At 48.1% G+C, this 19,677-nt stretch overlaps 1 protein-coding gene across 3 annotated transcripts in view; it reads left to right on the top strand.

Annotated features, from left to right (window-relative positions):
* ARHGAP32 (Rho GTPase activating protein 32) overlaps positions 1 to 19,677 on the top strand; it is a 191,773-nt gene that overhangs the window by 109,017 nt on the left and 63,079 nt on the right. For all 3 annotated transcript variants that reach the window (XM_054176227.1, XM_054176225.1, XM_054176224.1), the window contains 3 exons: positions 1,666 to 1,788; positions 2,749 to 2,826; positions 11,158 to 11,239. In XM_054176227.1, the coding sequence (XP_054032202.1) occupies positions 1,666 to 1,788; positions 2,749 to 2,826; positions 11,158 to 11,239 (283 nt within the window). The remainder of the gene's footprint in view (positions 1 to 1,665; positions 1,789 to 2,748; positions 2,827 to 11,157; positions 11,240 to 19,677) is intronic.

Raw genomic sequence — 19,677 nt, 5'->3', positions numbered from 1 at the left:
CTCTCCAGCTCCCTGAAGGGAGGTTATGGCCATGTGGGGGTTGGTCTCTTCTCCTAGGCAAGCAGCACCAGAACAAGAGGACACAGTCTCAAGCTGTGCCAGGGGAAGTTTAGGCTGGAGGTGAGGAGAAAGTTCTTCCCAGCAAGAGGAATTGGCCATTGGGATGTGCTGCCCAGGGAGGTGGTGGAGTCCCCATCCCTGGAGGTGTTCCAGGGGGGATTGGATGTGGCACTTGGAGCCATGGTTTAGTAGTCATGAGGTGTTGGGTGCCAGGTTGGACTTGATGCTCTCTGAGGCCTTTTCCAACCTTACTGATTCGATGATTCTAAGAGCGCTGTCTCCACATTGTGAATCAGAGCTGCAGCTTTGGTTTCTCTGTTCATGGCCTTCTACCATCTCAAACAGCAGCCCTCACTGGGGGAGGAGAGCAGGAAAGACTGGAGCTGGGTGTTTGAGGGCAGGTTTGTGTCAGCAGCGCTGGTCCTGATTAGTCTGCTAGAGATATTTCCACTGCCTGCTGCTGCATGCCAGGAATAGAAACAACTATTATTAGGCTGTTGCAATTCGTTTTCAAATGGTGGTGATAAGGATGGAGTGTGATTTCCTGCTGTTTTCCCTGCTGATATCCTCCTCACCCTGAAATCCTTTGGGATGTGAAAAAAATCCTGGAAACCTCAGCTCTTGGAAGCCTCCCAGAGGAAGGAAGTTGTAGGGGGGAAATGAACACTAGAATTTACAGCAAGAGAGTGGATCAGGAGGTTACAGCAAAGCTGTGGCAGATGCAACACAGTGGCATTTGTGGTGGAGAGTTTATTGCAGGGGCACTAAAGTCTTGGGATTTTGGAAGGGGGCTGGGGGCTGCAGCAAGGAGAAGGAGCAATGTCTGCTGGCATATATTGGCATTAGCTGTACCTGAAAGGGATCTGCCAGGAAGCTGGGGAGGGACTTTTAACAGAGGCTTGTAGTGATAGGATGAGAGGGAATGGTTTAGAAACTGGAAGAGAGGAGGTTTAGACTGGAGATTAGGAAGAAATACTTAACAGTGAGGGCTGGTGAGACACTGGAACAGGTCACCCAGGGAGGTTGTGGATGTCCCCTCCTTCAGCAGCCTGGTCCAGCGAGAGGTGTCCCTGCCCATGGCAGGGGGGTTGGGACTGGATGATCTTGAAGGTCCCTTCCAACCCAAGGCATTCTGTGATTAAGTGGCAGGTTCTAAAAGAAGGACTAAAGAGGTGGAGGGAATGTTGGAAGTGCCAGACTGTTTGAGTTTGGCAGCATTGCTTCCTTCCTTTAGCACTGCAGGGAGGTTTGGAGCATTGCAGGGGGGGTTTGTAGTCCTCTTTGATGTTACCATTCGAAGTACTTGAGGACAAACAAGGTGATGAAAGGGAGGTGTAAAGCTTCCCTGCCACCTTGCTGTTTGTACACAGAGAAGCACAAGTGCAGGATGTTTTCTCCTGAGCTGGCTGGGGACGCTCGACCTTCCCAAACACTCTTCAGCAGTTGTTTGCCTGCGCTGCCTGTCTGTGCCGCTCTCCTCGGGGGGCCCTGGGGCTGTGCTGTCTCTGTGAATCAGCTTAAAGGTTCTGCCACGTATGAGCACCAATAAAATCCCTCCCTGCTTGTCCTCAGCTGCCTCCCACTCTGCTCTGCTCTTCATTGCAGATTGATAACAAGGGGAACCACCTGCTGGTCCACGAGGAGTCGTCCATTAACGTCCCTGCTATCGCTGCTGCCCACGTTATCAAGAGATACATTGCCCAAGCAGCAGATGAGCTGTCCTTTGAGGTACAGAGAAATGCTTGCATTCCTTGCTGTCCTGTGCAGGAGGGTGTAACCTCTCTGTCTGTGCAGCAGGAGGCACAGTCAGTGGCTTTCAGAAAGTTTTGTGAGGTGAAGCTTAGAAGATGGAGTCGAATATTGGATTTGCCGTGGGCTGGATGCAGAGGGAAGTCACAGGAGCTGAAGTCATCTTTAAAACACAGCTTTGCTGATTAAATAGACAGTGTCAAGTACTCTACCCTGGTCTGGTGGAGGATGTCCCTGCTCACTCCAGGGGGGTTGGACTGGATGACCTTTGGAGGTCCCTTCCAACCCAACCCATTCTATGATTAGATGGTTCTACGAATGGAGCTTTGTTTTGCTGTGAGAGGAAACAAGAAGACATGAAGCTGGTGAAAGGGTCTGGAGGACAGGTCTTGGGAGGAGCAGTTGAGGGAATTGTGGGGTTTAGTTTGGAAAAAAGGAGGCTGAAGGGAGACCTCAACATGACTGAGACCACAACCTCACTGAGACCACAACCTCACTGACAGCAGGCTGGAGCCAGGTGAGGATCGGTCTCTTCTCCCAAGGAGCAAGTGATAGGATGAGAGGAAATGGTTGGACATTGGGAGAAACTTCTTGGCTGAAAGGGTTCTCAAACCCTGGAACAGGCTGCTCAGGGAGGTGTTTGAATCCCCATCCCTGGAGGTGTTTAAAAGAGGCAGAGATGTGGTGCTGAGGGCCATGGTTTAGCCCCAGCCGTGGCAGAGTTAGAGGATGGTTGGGCCGAATGATCTGAAAGGGCTCTTGCTCCTCACAGTGTGATGTCCCCCAGGCAGGGGTCTCAAGGTTGGTGTTGCTGCAGTTGCTCCCAGGTTGCAGAGGGCTTTTTTCCTCTTTTGCAGTGCTGAAGAGCACAGATGTTTGAGCTGTGCTTTCCTCCTGGCCACGTTGCAGGCTGTGATTGATGTTGCCCATCTTTTGCAGGTGGGAGACATAGTGTCTGTTATCGATATGCCACCAAAGGAGCTGACCACGTGGTGGAGAGGCAAACATGGATTCCAGGTAGGCACAAGCACCAGATTCCACAGTGCACCTTACAGAGAGAAAGGCAGGAAACTCAGCAGTGTGTTTACCAAAGTGTTCTCCCTGAGCAGGGTTACTTATGGGTTGCTGTGAGAGGACTTCTCCTTTCTCTCTGGATTTGGGCTCCAGCAGAGATTCTCAGATTGGTACAATGGTTTGGGTTGGAAGGGACCTTAAAGATCAGCCAGTTCTAACCCCCTGCCATGGGCAGGGACACCTTCTACCAGCCCAGGTTGCTCAAGGCCTCATCCAGCCTGGCCTTGAACACCTCCAGAGTGGACATCCACAACCTCCCCCTGCAAGCTGTACCGGTGTCTCACCACCCTCACAGTTAAGAATTTCTTCCTAATCTCCTCTCCTCAAGCTTCAATCCATTCCCTCTCATCCTGTCACTACAAGTCCTAGGAAAAAGTCCCATCCCTTCTGCTGTCTACAACTACCTGAAGGGAGGTTGTAGCCAGGTGGGGGTTGGTCTCTTCTCCCAGGCAACCAGCACCAGAACAAGAGGGCACAGTCTCAAGCTGTGCCAGCAGAGGTTCAAGATGGATGTTAGGAAGAAGTTCATCACAGAAAGAGAGACTGGCCATTGGAATGTGCTGCCCAGGGAGGTGGTAGATTCACCATCACTGGAAGTGTTTAAGAAGAGACTGGATGAGGCACTTGGTGCCATGGTTTAGTTGATTAGATGGTGTTGGGTGATAGGTTGGACTCGATAATCTCAAAGGTCTTTTCCACCCTACCCTACCCTACCCTACCCTACCCTACCCTACCCTACCCTACCCTACCCTGTCCGAAGATGTGATCCTGAAAGAAGTTACCTCCCTGCCTAACTGTGGGAGTGAGGGATAGCCATGACCCTGTGATGGACAGCTGGCCTGATGTTAGTGGAAGCTTGTGCTGCACCTCCTCCAAGGCAGCTGACACTGTTACTCAAATCATCCCATTCCTTCCACTGTTTGGAACTAGATCAGGCAGAACATGAAGGCTTCAGAGGAAGCCACTTGATGAGACACTGCCCCTGACTTGGCCAAGCCACCCAACTAACCTGTGCTGTCCTGCCTGCGTTCCTCGTGTGGGGTGCCTGGCACTGCTCACTGTGAAGGCTACACAGAGAGATTTAGGCTGAGTTTTCAGAAGATCCTAAAGATACCTGGGAGTTAGGCACCCAAACTTCCCTTCCAATGGACCTGTTAATCCCTGGCTTGGATTTTCTCATTAGGAAGTTTAATTAGGGAAGATCTCTACCTACCAAACCCCAGAACTGCTGAAGGTTGCAGTAAGTGGTGTTCTACCTCCTCACATTTAAGGGCTCAGGTTTCAGCTCCTTTCAAGCAGGAGGGATTTTCCACACTGCAGCTGCTGTCTGTGAGTAGGTGGAATTAGGAGTTTGCTCTGGAGAGGGTCAGAACCGACCAGGCACTTGAATAGCTTGGCCTGAAAAAGTCTTCTTAAAGCCACTTGGATTTTTCCCTGAAGGACCTTTCTGTGCCAGATCCCAAATTGTGGTTCTGCTGTCATGCAACTGATCTCCAAACACCACCAATCCCTTCTGAGTTGAGTGATAGTTCCACCACTGCACTTCTCTCTGATCAGCCAGAGCACCTGAGATCCTGCTTGGGTTGGCTTTATCATAGAATCAGTAAGGTTGGAAAACACCTCAAAGATCATCAAGTCCAACCTGTCACCCAACACCTTATGACTAACTAAACCATGGCACCAAGTGCCACATCCATTTCCCTCTTGAACACTTCCAGGGATGGGGACTCCACCACCTCCCTGGGCAGCACATTCCAATGGCCAATTCCTCTTTCTGGGAAGAACTTTCTCCTCACCTCCAGCATAAACTTCCCCTGGTGCAGCTTGAGACTGTGTCCTCTTGTTCTGGTGCTGCTTGCCTGGGAGAAGAGACCAATCCCCTTCTGGCTACAACCTCCCTTCAGGGAGCTGTAGACAGCAAGAAGGTCTCCCCTGAGCCTCCTCTTCTCCAGGCTAAGCAACCCCAGCTCGCTCAGCCTCTCCTCACAGGGCTGTGCTCCAGACCCCTCCCCAGCTTTGTTGCCCTTCTCTGGACACCTTCCAGCATCTCAACATCTTTCCTGAACTGAGGAGCCCAGAACTGGACACAGGACTCAAGGTGTGGCCTAACCAGTGCTGAGCACGGGGCAGAATGACCTCCCTGCTCCTGCTGGCCACGCTGTTCCTGATGCAGGACAGGATGCCATTGGCCTTCTTGGCCACCTGGGCACACTGCTGGCTCATGTTCAGCTGCTGTCACCCAGCACCCCCAGGTCTCTTTCTGCCTAGCTGCTATCCGACCACTGTGACCCCAGCCTGTAGCACTGCCTGGGGTTGCTGTGGCCAAAGTGCAGCACCTGGCACTTGGGGCTTGTTGAATGCCATCCTGTTGGCCTCTGCCCATCTGTCCAGCCTGGCAAGGTCCCTCTGCAGAGCCCTTCTGCCCTCTAACAGATCAACTCCTGCTCCCAGCTTAGTGTCATCTGCAAATTTCCTGATGGCTGACTCAATCCCCTCATCCAGATCATCAATAAAGCTATGGAACAGATTGTCAGATGTGGGGGTTCAGAGCCTACCTCATTTGGAAAGTCAGAGCAGTGGGGACATCTGATACCTGCCCTGCCATTAAACTTGTTTCTAGAGCTGACACATTGATATTTCTTGAACAGACTTGGCTGCTCTTCTGCTTTCCTCAGTTAGGATTACAGCAGCCATGGAATCCTTAAGGTTGGAAAAGACCTCAGAGGTCATCAAGTCCAACCATCCCCCCAGCACCACCATGGCCATTAAACCATGCCCCAAAGTGCCATGTCTACACATTCCTTGAGCAGCTCAGGGATGGGGACTCCACCACCTCCCTGGGACCATTCTTGCAGCAAAGAAATTGTTCCTCATGTCCTACCTGAACAGCTCCCCTGCTACAACTTGAGGCCATTTCCTCTCATCCTATAGCTTGCTAGTAGAGAGAAGAGACTTTCCCCCACCTCACTCCAACCTCCTTTCAGAGAGCTGTGGAGATAATTTGGGTTTCAGGAGGTCTCAGGATGTGTTTGCACAGGGCAGAAGTTAGTGGTGCTGAAGTTGCTGCCTGTCAGCTGAGGAAGGGTGACAGCCCATCTGGATGCTGTGTGCTCCTGCTGACTGCAGACTACAGCTAGTTAGCTCCAAGGTGCTGCTCAGCAGCTGCATCCCAGCTGTCAGGCAGGAATTTCATAAGCTGTGCTCACTCAGTTACTGCTGCATAAACATCTCTCCACACACCCATGGATCTGATTTGCAGAGAGGTGCATTTTGCTCTGGGAATTGCCAGTGGGTTTTCCCTTCCCTTTGAGAAATGTCCTTCTCAAAGCTTTTCATTTCCATGCATCAGGGTGGTGAGATGCTGGGATGGGTTGCCCAGGGAGGCTGTGGATGTCCTTGCCCTGGAGGTGTGCAAGGAGAGATTCCAGACCCCCCTGGACATTGTGATCCTGGGCAAGCTGCTGTGGGTGACCCTGCTTTAGGAGTGGGGTTGAACTGATTGATCTCCAGAGGTCTCTGTGCTTCTGTGAGTCTTCAACTGCTGTGACTTGTGTCCATCTGGGCAGATCATTTCTGCCTCTCTCTTAGGGTCAGTGAAGGGTTGCTCTGTGCTGAGCACATCAACAAGAGGCAGGTCAGCAGATGTCAGCAGCAGAGGCACTTGGGGAGGTTGGGAGCACATTGGGTCTGAACTGCAGCAGCTTTGATTTGGCACTGAAGTCAGTTTGCTGCGTGCCAGGCAGAGCTCTCCTCCAGGAATGAATCACCACTGTTGTTATCCTTCACATTTCTGTCTTGCCAGTTGCCTGCTGCTTTTCTCTCCAATACCTGATCTAATGACTTAATCTTCTGCAGAACAAAACAAGCCAGTGGGCTTCTGATCATTTTTTTTTCCCCTCTGGTTGAGGGGAAAATGATTTTTAAAGCATTTTTCCTCAAGCCTTTTCTTTCCTTTTCTTTTCCAGTGCCCTCAGTGAGTCACTGCTCTCACTGTGAGAGTGTTACCTACATCACAGCCACCTCCTCACCACCAGCCTTCCTGCCTTCTTTGTTCTCCTCTGCTTTTTTCCTCATGCTTTGTCTTTTCCATCAGGAGCTCTGTTTCAGGCAGCTGAATCATTAGGGACCGGTCCCCCTTTTTCTTCCTTCTCTTTGGTGCCCAACTGCCTTTTGATGTTTAGAAGAGTTCTGTCTTTAGGATGTAGCCTCAGTGAGAGCTGTGAGACCAGGCTGAGAGGGTTGAGGTTGTTCAGCTTGGAGAAAAGAAGGCTCCAGGGAGATCTTCTGGTGGCCTTTCAGGACTTTCTGGGGACAGAATTCTAGCAGGGCCTGTTGTGACAGGACAAGGGGTGATGGTTTGAAACTAAAAGAGGGAGATTCAGACTGGAGAGAAGGAAGAAATTGTTTACAGTCAGGGTGGTGAGATGCTGACCCAGGATGCCCAGAGAGGTGGCAGATTCCCCATCCCTGGAAGCCTTTCGGGTCAGGTTGTTTGGGGCTCTGAGCAGCCTGCTCTAGTTGCAGATGTCCCTGCTGAGTGCATAAGAATTGGACTGGATGACCTTTATTCAGCCCATGTCAAAACCAAAACCCAATCAAGAGGTCTCAAACAGAAGCTTTACTTCCCAAGAGATCCAAGGGCTGGAGCAGCTCTGCTCTGAGGACAGGCTGAGGGAGCTGGGGTTGTTCAGCCTGGAGAAGAGAAGGCTATGGGGGGACCTTAGAGCTGCCTTCCAATAGCTGAAGGGATCCTGCAGGAAGGCTGCAGAGGGACTTTTCATGAGGGTGTCTAGAGATAGGACAAGGGGGAATGGTTTGAAGCTGAGGGAGAGCAGGGTTAGACTGGATCTGAGGAGGAAGTTCTTCAGTACAAGGGTGGTGAGACTCTGGAACAGTCTGCCCAGGGAGGTTGTGGTTACCCCCTGCCTAGAGGTGTTCAAGGCCAGGTTGGATGAGGCCTTGAGCAACCAAGACTAGTTGAGAGGTGTCCCTGCCCATGGTGGGGAGCTTGGAGTAGATGATCTCTGGGGTGCCTTCCAACCTAAGCCATTCTATGGTTCTGTGATTTATGTTGCTGCTCCCACCTCCCATGCAGAATTCCCTCCTGGTACACTGACAGTCATTGCTGCTGCTTTGACTTCTTCCCTCCAAGCCTTAGCAGACTCTGGCAGGGAAGTGGAAGAAAAAGAGAGAGTAGCAGGAATGCTTGCCTCCAGCAGCAGCCTGAGCTTTCCTCCTTGGGCTGAGGTGTGCAGAGATTGTTTTAACCTTTAGATGACCTTGCATTTATCTAAATATACACTGCCCTTGCTATTCATTTTCCTGCGTTGCCAAATCCTTTAATCCTGGCTCAAGCTCGAACAGTGCCTGGCTACATCTGTTGAGATTAACTCTGGGACTAAACTCCCTTATTTATACAAAATCATGGGAAAACTGGGAGGAAAGCCAGCATTTTAAAAGGGTGGGAAGGAGGCAGGAGTTATAGGTTCACGACCCTGAAGATGACCTCGTGGGCATCTTGCATGAGAAGTTAGAAAGGTAAGTCAGGAAATGTATGGTCTGAGGGCTGGGAGCTGTAGGTGACCATCTGAGAGCACAAGGGAAAACTTCCTCTCCCCAGAAAAATCCATCAGAATTATTGGCTGTGCCCATGGCAAACATGAGACATGGGGAACAGGTGTAGTGCTTCATGGGGGAAAAGGGGCTGAGATCTGGAGAAGCAGTGACAGAAACGTCTTAGGTCTTCTTTACCTGAAGGGAGGTTGTAGCCAGGTGGAGGTTGGTCTCTTCTCCCAGGCAAGCAGCACCAGAACAAGAGGACACAGTCTCAAGCTGCACCAGGGGAGGTTTAGGCGAGGTTTAGGTGAGGAGAAAGTTCTTCCCAGAAAGAGGAATTGGCCATTGGGATGTGCTGCCCAGGGAGGTGGTGGAGTCCCCATCCCTGGAGGTGTTCCAGAGGGGATTGGATGTGGCACTTGGTGCTGTGGTTTAGTAGTCATGAGGTGTTGGGTGCCAGGTTGGACTTGATGATCTCTTGAGGTCTTTTCCAACCTTACTGATTTTGTGATTCTAAATGCACGTTCAGTGGTGGATTGTTGCATCCAGGAACAGGAGAAGGTTTGTGTTAGTGATCAAAGACAACTGAGTTTTCATGACAGCATGGGATTTGGGGCTGGAATCTCATCCACCATTTTGTATCTTTACTCCCAGCATGGTGGGAGTTGGTAGGCACCTCTGGAGGTCAGCCAGTCCAACCCCCTGCTCAAGCAGGGGCAGCCACAGCAGGTTGCTCAGGATCACAGTGGCCAGGTGGGTTTGGAAGCTCTCCAGAGACAGAGACTCCAAACCTCTCTGGGCAGCCTGCTCCAGGACTCCAGCACCCTCACAGCAAAGAAGTTTCTTCTCAGGTTTAGGTGGAACCTCCTGGGTTCTAGTTTCCCCCCAGTGCCCCTTTTCCTATCAGTAGGGAGATCTGAGACAAGCCCAGCTCCATCCTTATGACCTCCATCCTTCAGCTCTTGCTGAGCATTCATCAGATCCCCTCTCAGGCTGCTCTTCTCCAGGCTGAACAGCCCCAGGGCTCTCAGCCTCTCCTCATAAGACATTAATGTGATGGATTAGTTTCTCCTCTGACTTGCACAGAACATTGCCTGAGTAATGGGGGGGTGGGACAGAGAAGCTCTTGCTATGAGCTGTGGCTTCCCTGAGGGAATTTGGGATGCTTTCAAAGCCTGGAGTGTTCACCTGGACACACTACCCTTGTTGCTAAATTGCTGGGAGGTTTATGGGTGAAAACCAACTTGGAGTAGGACAGAGATGACTTTTTTTTTTGTTGTTGCTGTTCCTTGGAGACAAAAAGGGAGTTGTGTAAGATGAATAAATAGAGCAGGGGCTGTCTGCCAGGCTCGTGGTGGCTCCAAGGAATGTCACAGATGTGCTAACAGGACTGGCAGCAGTCCTGGCCCCGTTCTGCTGCTGAGATGAGCTCGGGGCCCTGTGCTGGCTCCCTGCCATGCATTGTTGCAGCGCTTCACCAAACCGTGGCTGCCTGAAGTGACTTGATGCTTTCAGCTGTCCCCACCACATGCCTGACACAGGGCAGGAAATCCTGCTCCTGGCTTAGACTGGGGTGTCCCAGGAGGGTGGTGGTGCTTGAATTACATGGCACAATACCAAAGCTCTGTTGGGTGAGGATATGAGAGGGATTGGACTAGGTGACCTTTGAAGGTCCCTTCCAACCCAAACCATGCTGTGATTCTGAGAAACAAAAAAGTCTGGAAGTAATGGACTGAGGATTAAAGCTGGCAAAGGCTCTGACCTGGCACTGGAACATCAGTAAGGAGGAGGACACCGAGGTGGAGAGAAGGTTTGGGAATGTGGGAAGTCTAAAACTGCTGCCTGGTCACACCTTGGCCTGAATCCTTTCATAGTGCAAGGGAAATAATTTTGCCTCTTTCCAGGCATGGAGACCTTCAAGTGGCCTGTGAATTTGTGCAGGCACATCCCAGTGCCACAAAACATGCAGGTCCTCCCCACCCTCTTCAAGCCTGTGACCCTTGGGCTGGTTTAGACAGGCTCTCCAGCATTGCTGAGTTCAATTTTCTTGGCCCATCTTGATTTCTTTTTTTGACCCATACTGCTTTCAATTTTCTTGACCCAAATCAGTTTCAGGGGGTTTGACCCATACTTGATTTCAGTTTGCTTGGCCCAAACTGATGTCACTTTGCTTGGGCCCAAACTGATTTCAGTTTTCTTCCCCCATATTTCTCAGTTTTCTGAAGGAACCAAGCATTCAAGAGCTTGTGAATATCATATTTTGACAGTGGAAGAGGGTCAGGTGCTGGGGAGCTCAGAGTACAGATAGTTGAGATGCTGAGAGCTGAAACATCTCTTCATTAAACTTCATGTTACATGCAGCCAGCTGCAGGAGACCCAGCTGAAGTCTTTCTCTCTCTCAAGTTCCACTTGAGATTTAGGGGTGTGTAGCACACTTGTGCTCTCCCCCTTCTGCTGCAAGTATCTCTGTCCTGTGCCCCAAGCCTGGCAAGCAGCCTCACAACTGTGCTTTACAGAAGGAATTCTTTGCTTTGCAGCATTTTTGGCTGCATCATTTTGCAAAGGGATTTCTCTTACGCTGCCCCTTTTGCGCTGGGTGATGTTGTGGAGCAGCAGGCAAGAGGGGTTCAAGGGAAGTGTTCAAGTGTGGCTGGTGGAACAGCTCAGCTCCTAAAGCCACAACATTCACCATTCTGCCTGTTTCTGTTTTTGCTACAGGTTGGATTTTTCCCCAGTGAGTGTGTTGAGCTGATTAACGACAAAGTCCCTCAGTCGGTGACCAATTCTGTGCCAAAGCCAGGTATGTCTCTTAAGTTTGATGAACCAGGAGAGAGCTCTCCTGTTGCTGTTCCATGTTGAATACCCCCTTTAAACACACCCTGCTGCACTCTCTGTCCATCCCTCTTCACACACACATCATCCATCCTGTGTGTTGATCATCCCCACCTTACCTCTCTGACTGGTTGCCACTGTTGAATGTCTTCCATCTGTGGTGTTCTGTCACCTCAGGGCAATGTCTGCCTCCTGCCTGACTTGAAAGCTTTTAAGCTTGTAAGAAGTTAAGATACCTTCAGCAATCTGTAACTCCAGGCAATGTCCCCAGTGTATGATGGCCAGAGTGTGTTGTGTGGTAGGTGGTTTTCATACAGGTGACCCAAAAATGTCTTAAGTGGAATGGATCAATGAGATATTGGAAGCTTCTTTCTGTTTGGGAAAGATCAATTAGATATCTTGGAATAGAGATCAATTAGATATATTGTTTCTGTTTGAGGATTGATGGATAGAACAGAACCTGGATTACTAATGGCTTCTGCTGTGGGTATGTGACTCCATCTCCTTCCTGCTGCCTCCTGGACAGCTCTGGATTGTACGCAGTGGAGGTGAATGAATACCAAGGCCTGCTGAGGAAAGGAAACATTGACAGAGGATTAGATCTTGGGTCTCACTCTGCTGTCCTCCCAGCGTAGACTGGAAGGGATTTCAGTTGGATGTGGTGGCATAACTGAGATCTGTGCAGCATTTCCTGGTGCTGGAGCTGTTGTTTAATGATGATGCATAGGAAGATCTCTCTGTATCTCTCGTGCATCAAGAGAAGCAGTTTGCAGTTGCTGATCTCCCTTAAAGCAGTATGCAGCCAGCCAATCAAGTTGGAGAGCTGGTTAACTGCTCTTGTTTTCATCAGTTTCCCCCTCTTTTCATGATGTTCCTTATCTTTTAAGATTGCTGACTTGATGCTTTAAAAGGAGTAGATGTGACTCAACCATCTGACCTGACTAAGGGAAATGCTTTTTATCAGATCTTGTGTTACAGCTTTGGGTTCAGTGGTGGAAAGTCAGGAACAGCCTCTGCTCTCAGTGCCCCACATTAATCTGCATGCCTCAGAGAGCTGACAGCTCAGGGAAATTGTTTTCTCAGCCCTTGGTGTCTCCAGGCTTTGTTGCTGCAGGGGAAGGTGCAGATGTCTTTGCCAGAAGCCCTGTCACAGGGATCTGTGGCGATTCCAGGCGCGGCAGCAGGTGGTCAGCCCATAAATCCAGGATCTGCCTTTTGTTGTTTGGAGCTGATCTGGAAATGCCCTGATGGGGCACTCCTCTGTTCTCCATCAGCTAAAGCATGTAGACAAGGGCAGCTTGAAACCTAAACACAGGCCAGGCTGATATATGCAATCCCGAGCAAGTGTTTATTATTAAACATGGCTCAGGCAATTAACTGCCATGAGCTGCTGCTGAGTGCTTTCTTGCTCTGCTTTAATGAGAGATAACGAAGCCACCTAGATGAATAGGATCTGCTTGGCTTGAACAACACACCAGGGGGTGGATTTTCTCCTTCAGTCCTGGGAAATGTTTGCTATGAAGTTGATAGCAAAAGCCCAAGTCCTATTAAAAGGACTAACTTGAAAGATATTGCCAAGTCATGAGGCTGTCCCTGTTGACCTTCCCTGAGAGTTGTTCTGTGCCTGCAATTACAGGCAAAAAACCGCTCCAGAAGAGCACTAATGAGCTTTCAGATGTGAGGATTGCTCCAATGAACCTTGCAGCTGTCTCTGTAATCCTCCCCTGCCTTGCCTTTGCACACAGATTCGAGGATGCCATTCCTCTGTAGCATTGTGCTTTTCCCTTTTCCCCCCTCGGGAAGTGCTTGTGTGGTGGAGGGGGAAGTCTGGAATACTCTTCCTGGGTTGCTGCAGGAGTTGTGAGCTGGTGAGAGCTGGAAGGAGTTCAGGGAGGAGGTTTTTGTAAGTGGATGTGATGTTGGAGAACTCGAGGAACCTGTCTGCCTGGAGGGAAAAATGATGGGTGAGATCCAGAAGAGGTGAGAAGATGGAGGAGGAGGAAAGGGTTTCAGTTTCCACACAGCTGCCCAAGCCAAATGCCTTGTCAGCACAGTCCAGGAAGGTGGCAGAAAGGAGCTGCTGAAGCACCCTGGGTGCCTGCAGTAGCACTGGTGGGGAGTGGAAAGCTGGATCTTGTCCAGGGGTTCCTCCAGAGCCTTGCTAGGAATGGCATTGCTGGGATAATGCAGGAGAGCTTAATTTCAGTGGTCTCAAAGTTCTTTTTCCAACCTAAATGAGCCTGTGATTCTATTTTCCTCACCCATATTCTGTGCATTTAGTGCCTTCTAATCTATCTTTGGCCATAGAGGGCATGAGCCAGCATGTGAACAGGAGCCAGCAGTGTGCCCAGGTGGCCAAGAAGGCCAATGGTATCCTGGCCTGCATCAAGAATAGTGTGGCCAGCAGGAGCAGGGAAGTCATTGTGCCCCTGTACTCAGCACTGGTTAGGACTTTAGGCCACACCTTGAGTCCTGTGTCCAGTTCTGGGCCCCTCAATTTAAGAAGGACATTGAGACTCTTGAATGTGTCCAGAGAAGGGCAATGAGGCTGGGGAGAGGCCTTGAGCACAGCCCTGTGAGGAGAGGCTGAGGGAGCTGGGGTTGTTTAGCCTGGAGAAGGGGAGGATCAGGGGGGACCTTATTGCTGTCTACAACTACCTGAAGGAAGGTTGTAGCCAGGAGGGGGTTGGTCTCTTCTCCCAGGCAAGCAGCACCAGAACAAGAGGACACAGTCTCAAGCTGTGCCAGGGGAAGTTTAAGCTTGAAGTGAAGAGAAAGTTCTTCCCAGAGAGAATAATTGGCCACTGGAATGTGCTGCCCAGGGAGGTGGTGGAGTCCCCATCCCTGGAGGTGCTCCAGAGGGGATTGGACGTGGCACTTGGTGCCATGGTTTAGTTAGTTAGGAGGTGTTGGGTGACAGGTTGGACTTGATGATCTCTGAGGTCTTTTCCAACCTTATTGATTCTATGATTTCCCAAACACTTCAATATCCACACCAATCAATCTTCTCCCTTTAGCTTGTATGTGAAACCTCAGATTGGCTTTTCCCAAGGGACAGAGGCGTTTCTGAAAGGAATCTTGGAGCTTTTGCCCTCACCCGACCTCAGCAGCGTTATTTCATCTAGAATTAATGTGAGGCTTTAGATTTGGCCTCGACAAGGCAGAGTTATCAACATGCCAACTTTATTTTCCTTAATGAAAATACGATGTGCAGAGCATCCAGGACATTTTGTATCAGCAGCAGAAAGCTCTTTGCCATGAAGGCCTTTACAAACAGACAGAACTCTTGCTGTTGTTTTAATTGTCCATAGATTTGCCTGGGCTGAGTAATGTAATAAAAAGCAGATGGAAAGGGAAAGAACTTCCTGCCCTCTGCTTTTATTAATATTTGTAATTGGAGGGGTTGATTTGCAGCAGTGATGGGGACAGCATTTTAATAGCACCATAAAGTATTGCAGTGGTCTGCAATGCACTGCAAATAATGGCTGGAGTTTGGGAGAAAATGAAGCACAGGGAATGGGAGAGGAAGGTTGGGTTTGAGGGCAAGCTCTGCTTTTACAAGCAAGGTTTTCTTTGACCCCTGCACTGGAGCTATGTGGGTGACAGCACTGGGAATGCAGCCAGTGCCTGAGGTTAGTATCTAAAGAGCAACAAAGGTGGGGAAAGGTCTGGAGAACAGGGCTGGTGAGGAGCAGCTGAGGGAACTGGGCTTGTTCAGCCTGGAGAAAAGGAGGCTGAAGGGACAAGCTTCTGGTTCTCTACAAATCCATGAAAGTCTGACTCTATAGAGTCAGGTAGGGGTTGGTCTCTTCCCCTAGGGAACAAGGGATAGGACAAGAGGAAATGGACACAAGCTGCTGCAGGGGAGGTTTAGGTTGGACATGAGGGACAATTTCTGCTGCCCAGGGCAGTGGTGGAATCCCCATGGCTGGAGGGGTTTCAAAGCCTTGGTGATGTGGTGCTGAGGGACATGGTTTAGTGGTGACCTGGCAGTGCTGGGTTAACAGTTGGTCAGCCTGAAAGATCTCTTCCAGTCCAAATGATCCTTCCACTAGACCAGGCAGTCTAGCCTGGCCTTGAACACCTCCAGGGAAGGAGCATCCATGAGCTCCCTTGGCAGGCCAACCTGTTCATAGATGTGATAAAGTCATGTAAGGAGCTGGAGGTGCACAGGAGGTCTTGGAGGTTTCCTGTTGAGTGGCTGTACTAAAGCCATGCCCCATGTTAGCCAGGTCAGAAAATGGAGGGGTTTTTTGAGGTGGGATGCAAACTTAAGTAAAAAAAGCACTGCAGGGAGGTAGTGTGAGCTCACCAAAGCCCAAATTTCTTGAGCACTTGCCCTTTTACTTAATCCTGCCTGAGTTTTTACTCAGATACAAGGCTCTAAAGGTAAACCCTCAGCCTGAGTTGTTGTACTGGGTTGGTATTTGGCATTTCAGAGCTCACACCGTTTGCTGGCAGCTGGGCTGGAATTCAGTGTCACAATGGATGGGATCAGCTCATGTTTATCCAGATCTTTACAGAGACACAGGAGAAAGGTTGCATTTGAATATCAGATGTTCAGTGAGAAGTGAGTCCTATAAATATTCATTGAGCTGCTTAGGAGGGAAATAAAAAGGGAAGAGCTGTTTTGCCTTTTCCTTCTAATTGACTGTTTGGGAATTACCTCCAGGTTGTGGCTGTGTTTGCTCTTCTCATTCTCTTCTGTCCATCTCTGATTGGTCTTTCACAGAATCATGGAACTGTTTGGGTTGGAAAAGACCTCCAAGATCATTGAGTCCAACCTTCAACCCACCACTACTATGGCCATTGAAGTGCCATGGCCACAGGTTTCCTGAACACCTCTAGGGATGCTGACTCCACCAGCTCCCTGGGCAGCCTATTCCAATCCCTGACCACTCTTGCAGGACAGAAATTGTTCTTGGTAGCCATCCTAACCCTCCCCTGACACAATTTCAGGCCATTTCTTCTTGTCCTATCACCTGATAGTAGGGAGCCAGCGTCTATATGTGTGTCTGTGTTGTCCTCATCATCATTGTGGCACAGTTAAGTCACAGGCAGCATGTCTGAGCTGTTTCAGTCCCTTCTTCCTCATAACTCTGGATACCTGTAGTTTAGCAGTGTCCAAATTCACACCTCACCCTTCACCTCGTCCCTTCAATTTGTTCCATGTCTTTTGCCACCAAGTAGCACCTCCTGTGTCCCAAACCTTCACTGCAGAGGCGTTGGGAGTGGTAATTCAGGTGAGGGCTTCTAAATCTGCTTGCTACTGGGGAGCACCTGGCTTGGAGTGGGAAAACAAAAGAGCAAAGATGCAGTGGGACAGTTAGAGCTTAATTGAAGAAGCAGGGGATGAGAAATTGATGTTTCCCTTTTTTGTTGTCAAAACAAGGAGCAGCTGGAAAACTCCAGGGCTCCACTCACCAGTTCTTCAGTCTCACTTAGGACAAAAGAATGAAGAACCCCAGCAGCTCTGCCTAGCTTTCTGGAGGAGCTGCAAATCCCTGTCTCAGCCACTCAGTTTAGGTTTAGCAGGTAGATGTGCTCAGTGCTCTGCAGCTCAGGCTACTGCAGCATTACAGGCTGTTGTAAATAAATAGTTGGGGGTTTTCCTAAGCATAAATAACAGATTAATCTGGCTCACCACTCCAAACACAGATAATCCACTGAACTTCAGGATGGAAATCTAGGTCTGGAGCAGGCAAGAGACTCTTGTGACCTCCTGACTCTGCTCTGACCTCCTACAGCCCTGACTCATTTCGATTGAACTCCAGAAGTGCCACCTGAGTTAATGTTGGTTGTGCTAAAGCTGTTGCAGTCATTGCTTGGAAGAGGTCAGGCCTGGTTTGAAGCCCTGGATAAAATGTATTTAAAAAGGCCAAAATAATAAAAGGAAATGAGGAAGGGTAAGGTCCAAGAAGATAAGGCTACTACTAGTAATAATAATCAATGCTAATAAAAGGAAAAATAATAAATAATAGTAGTAAGAATAACAAAAGTAAAAATAATGAATAATAGACAAAGGAAAAAGAAGGAAAAATGATGAAAGATAATGCAAGGAAAAACAATAAAAAAGAATAAAAGGAAAAATAATGAAAGATAATAAAAGGAAAAATAATGAAAAGTAATAAAAGGAAAAATAATAAAAGTAAAAAATGAAAGCCAATAAAAGTAAAAATAATGAAAAATAATAAAAGGGAAAAATGAAAAATAATAAAAGGAAAAATAATGAAAAATAATAAAAGGAAAAAATGAAAGCTAATAAAAGGAAAAATAATGGAAAATAGTAAAAGGAAAAATAATTAAAGATAATAAAAGGAAAAATAATGAAAGGTAATAAAAGGAAAAATAAAAGTAAAAAAATGAAAGCTAATAAAAGGAAAAATAAGGAAAAAGAATAACAGGAAAAATAAGGAAAAAGAATAAAAGGAAAAATAAGGAACAAGAATAAAAGGAAAAATAAAGAAAAAGAATAAAAGTAAAAAAATGAAAGGTAATAAAAGGAAAAATAAGGAAAAAGAATAAAAAGAAAAATAAGGAAAAGGAATAAAAGGAAAAATAAAGAAAAAGAATAAAAGTAAAAAAATGAAAGCTAATAAAAGGAAAAATAAGGAAAAAGAATAAAAGGAAAAATAATGAAAGGTAATAAAAGGAAAAATAATGAAAGTAACAAAAGGAAAAATAAGGGAAAATAAAAGGAAAAATAAGGGAAAATAATAAAAGGAAAAAGAAGGAAAAAGAATAAAATGGAAAAGAAGGAAAAAGAATAAAAGGGAAAAGAAGGAAAAAGAGTAAAAGGGAAAATAATAAATAATAGTAAGCAAAAATACTGAAAAACAACAGTAAAAGGAAAAGTATTGAAAAACAATACTAAAAGAGTAAGTACTGAAAAATTATGGTAAAAGGAAAAATAATAATAGACATAAAAATAATAGAAGTGAAGGTAATAATAATGAAAGTGAAAATAACAATAATAAAAGTGAAACCAATCAATAATAATAGAAGTAAAAAATCCCCCATGATAACAGAAGTAAAAATAATCAAGAATAAATAAATACAAAGTAAAACACTGAGGAGGAATAAGGTCCAAGCAGAACTTCAATTCAGCAGCTGCCTGGCTTGAGCAGTCATTTGACACTGCTGAGTGCATAATGTGTTAATTAGGCCTTTAATAAAGGAAATATGGAAAGATAAACTGTATGTAATTAGTGGCAGGCTCGTTAATCTTATGCAAACAAAGCAGTTGTTTGGCCTCCAATGTGCAACTGCCTCATTAAAGCTGAATTAAATGAAAATGCTATTAAGGCAAGGCAGGTATTGATTTCCTGGCTGGAAAAAGCGGGCAGGGAACCAGCACCCAAACACCCCCAGGGCCAGCAAGTGCAGCTCCTGGTGGGGAAGACAGACCAAGGGCTCCCAGTGTTGGCAGGGCTAAGGAGCAGTTCTTCAAGGACTGAAGTTCTCATAGCCCCTGGGGAGCTCAGGCAGAAGTTGCAGGGTGTGAGTGGAAAAGCTTTTTCTTCAGGAGACTGCTCCTGTGGCTTGGGAATGTCCTGCAGGGATTTCTCCACCAAGATTCAGCCTTCTGGGCTCCAGTGGAGACTTCAGCAGGATGATGCCAACTTGCTTAAAGCCCAGATTTAGGACAGGATAGGATAGAGTAGAGTAGAATAGAGTAGAGTAGAGTAGAATAGAATAGAATAGAACCAAATAGAACCGAACCGAAACAGACCAGGTTGGAAAAGACCTTTTTGATCCTCAAGTCCAACCTATCACCCAACACCATCTAATCAACTAAACCATGGCACCAAGCACCCCATCCAGTCTCTTTCTAAACACCTCCAGTATGAGCTGGTCTGGGCAAAGTTATTTCCTGGGTTTGTGTTTTCTCTCCTCCAGATGAGAAAAAGGAGATACCCCTGGGGCTGAGGCAGCACAAGCCAAGTCTCTGCCTTTGCTGCAGTTAGGAATGCTTATAAATATCTAAAGGGTGTGGGTCACAGGATCCCAGATCATCCAGGCCAACCCCACTGCTGAAGCAGAGTCACCCACAGCAGGCTGCCCAGGATCACAATGGCCAGGTGAGATTGGAAGCTCTCCAGAGAAGGAGACTTCACAACCTCTCTGGGCAGCCTGCTCCAGGGCTCCAGCATCCTCACACCAAAGAATTTGCTCCTCCTGTTCAGGTGGGACCTTCTGGGTTCCAGGTTGTGCCCATTGCTTCTTGTCCTGTCACTGGGCACCACTGAACAAAGTCTGTCCCAGTCCCATTGACCCTAGATCAGATCTTGGGGACCTACTCAGTGCTCATCAGTATCTCAAGAGCGGCATGCAAGAAGACTCACCTCTGGAGAGCTTCCAAACCCACCTGGCTGTTGTGATCCTGGGCAAGCTGCTGTGGGTGAC

This window comes from Dryobates pubescens, chromosome 34 (genome assembly GCF_014839835.1).
Source record: "Dryobates pubescens isolate bDryPub1 chromosome 34, bDryPub1.pri, whole genome shotgun sequence".
Classification (NCBI taxonomy): domain Eukaryota; kingdom Metazoa; phylum Chordata; class Aves; order Piciformes; family Picidae; genus Dryobates; species Dryobates pubescens.
Note: the sequence above shows the minus strand (reverse complement) of the source record. Positions and strands in the feature narration are given on the sequence as shown.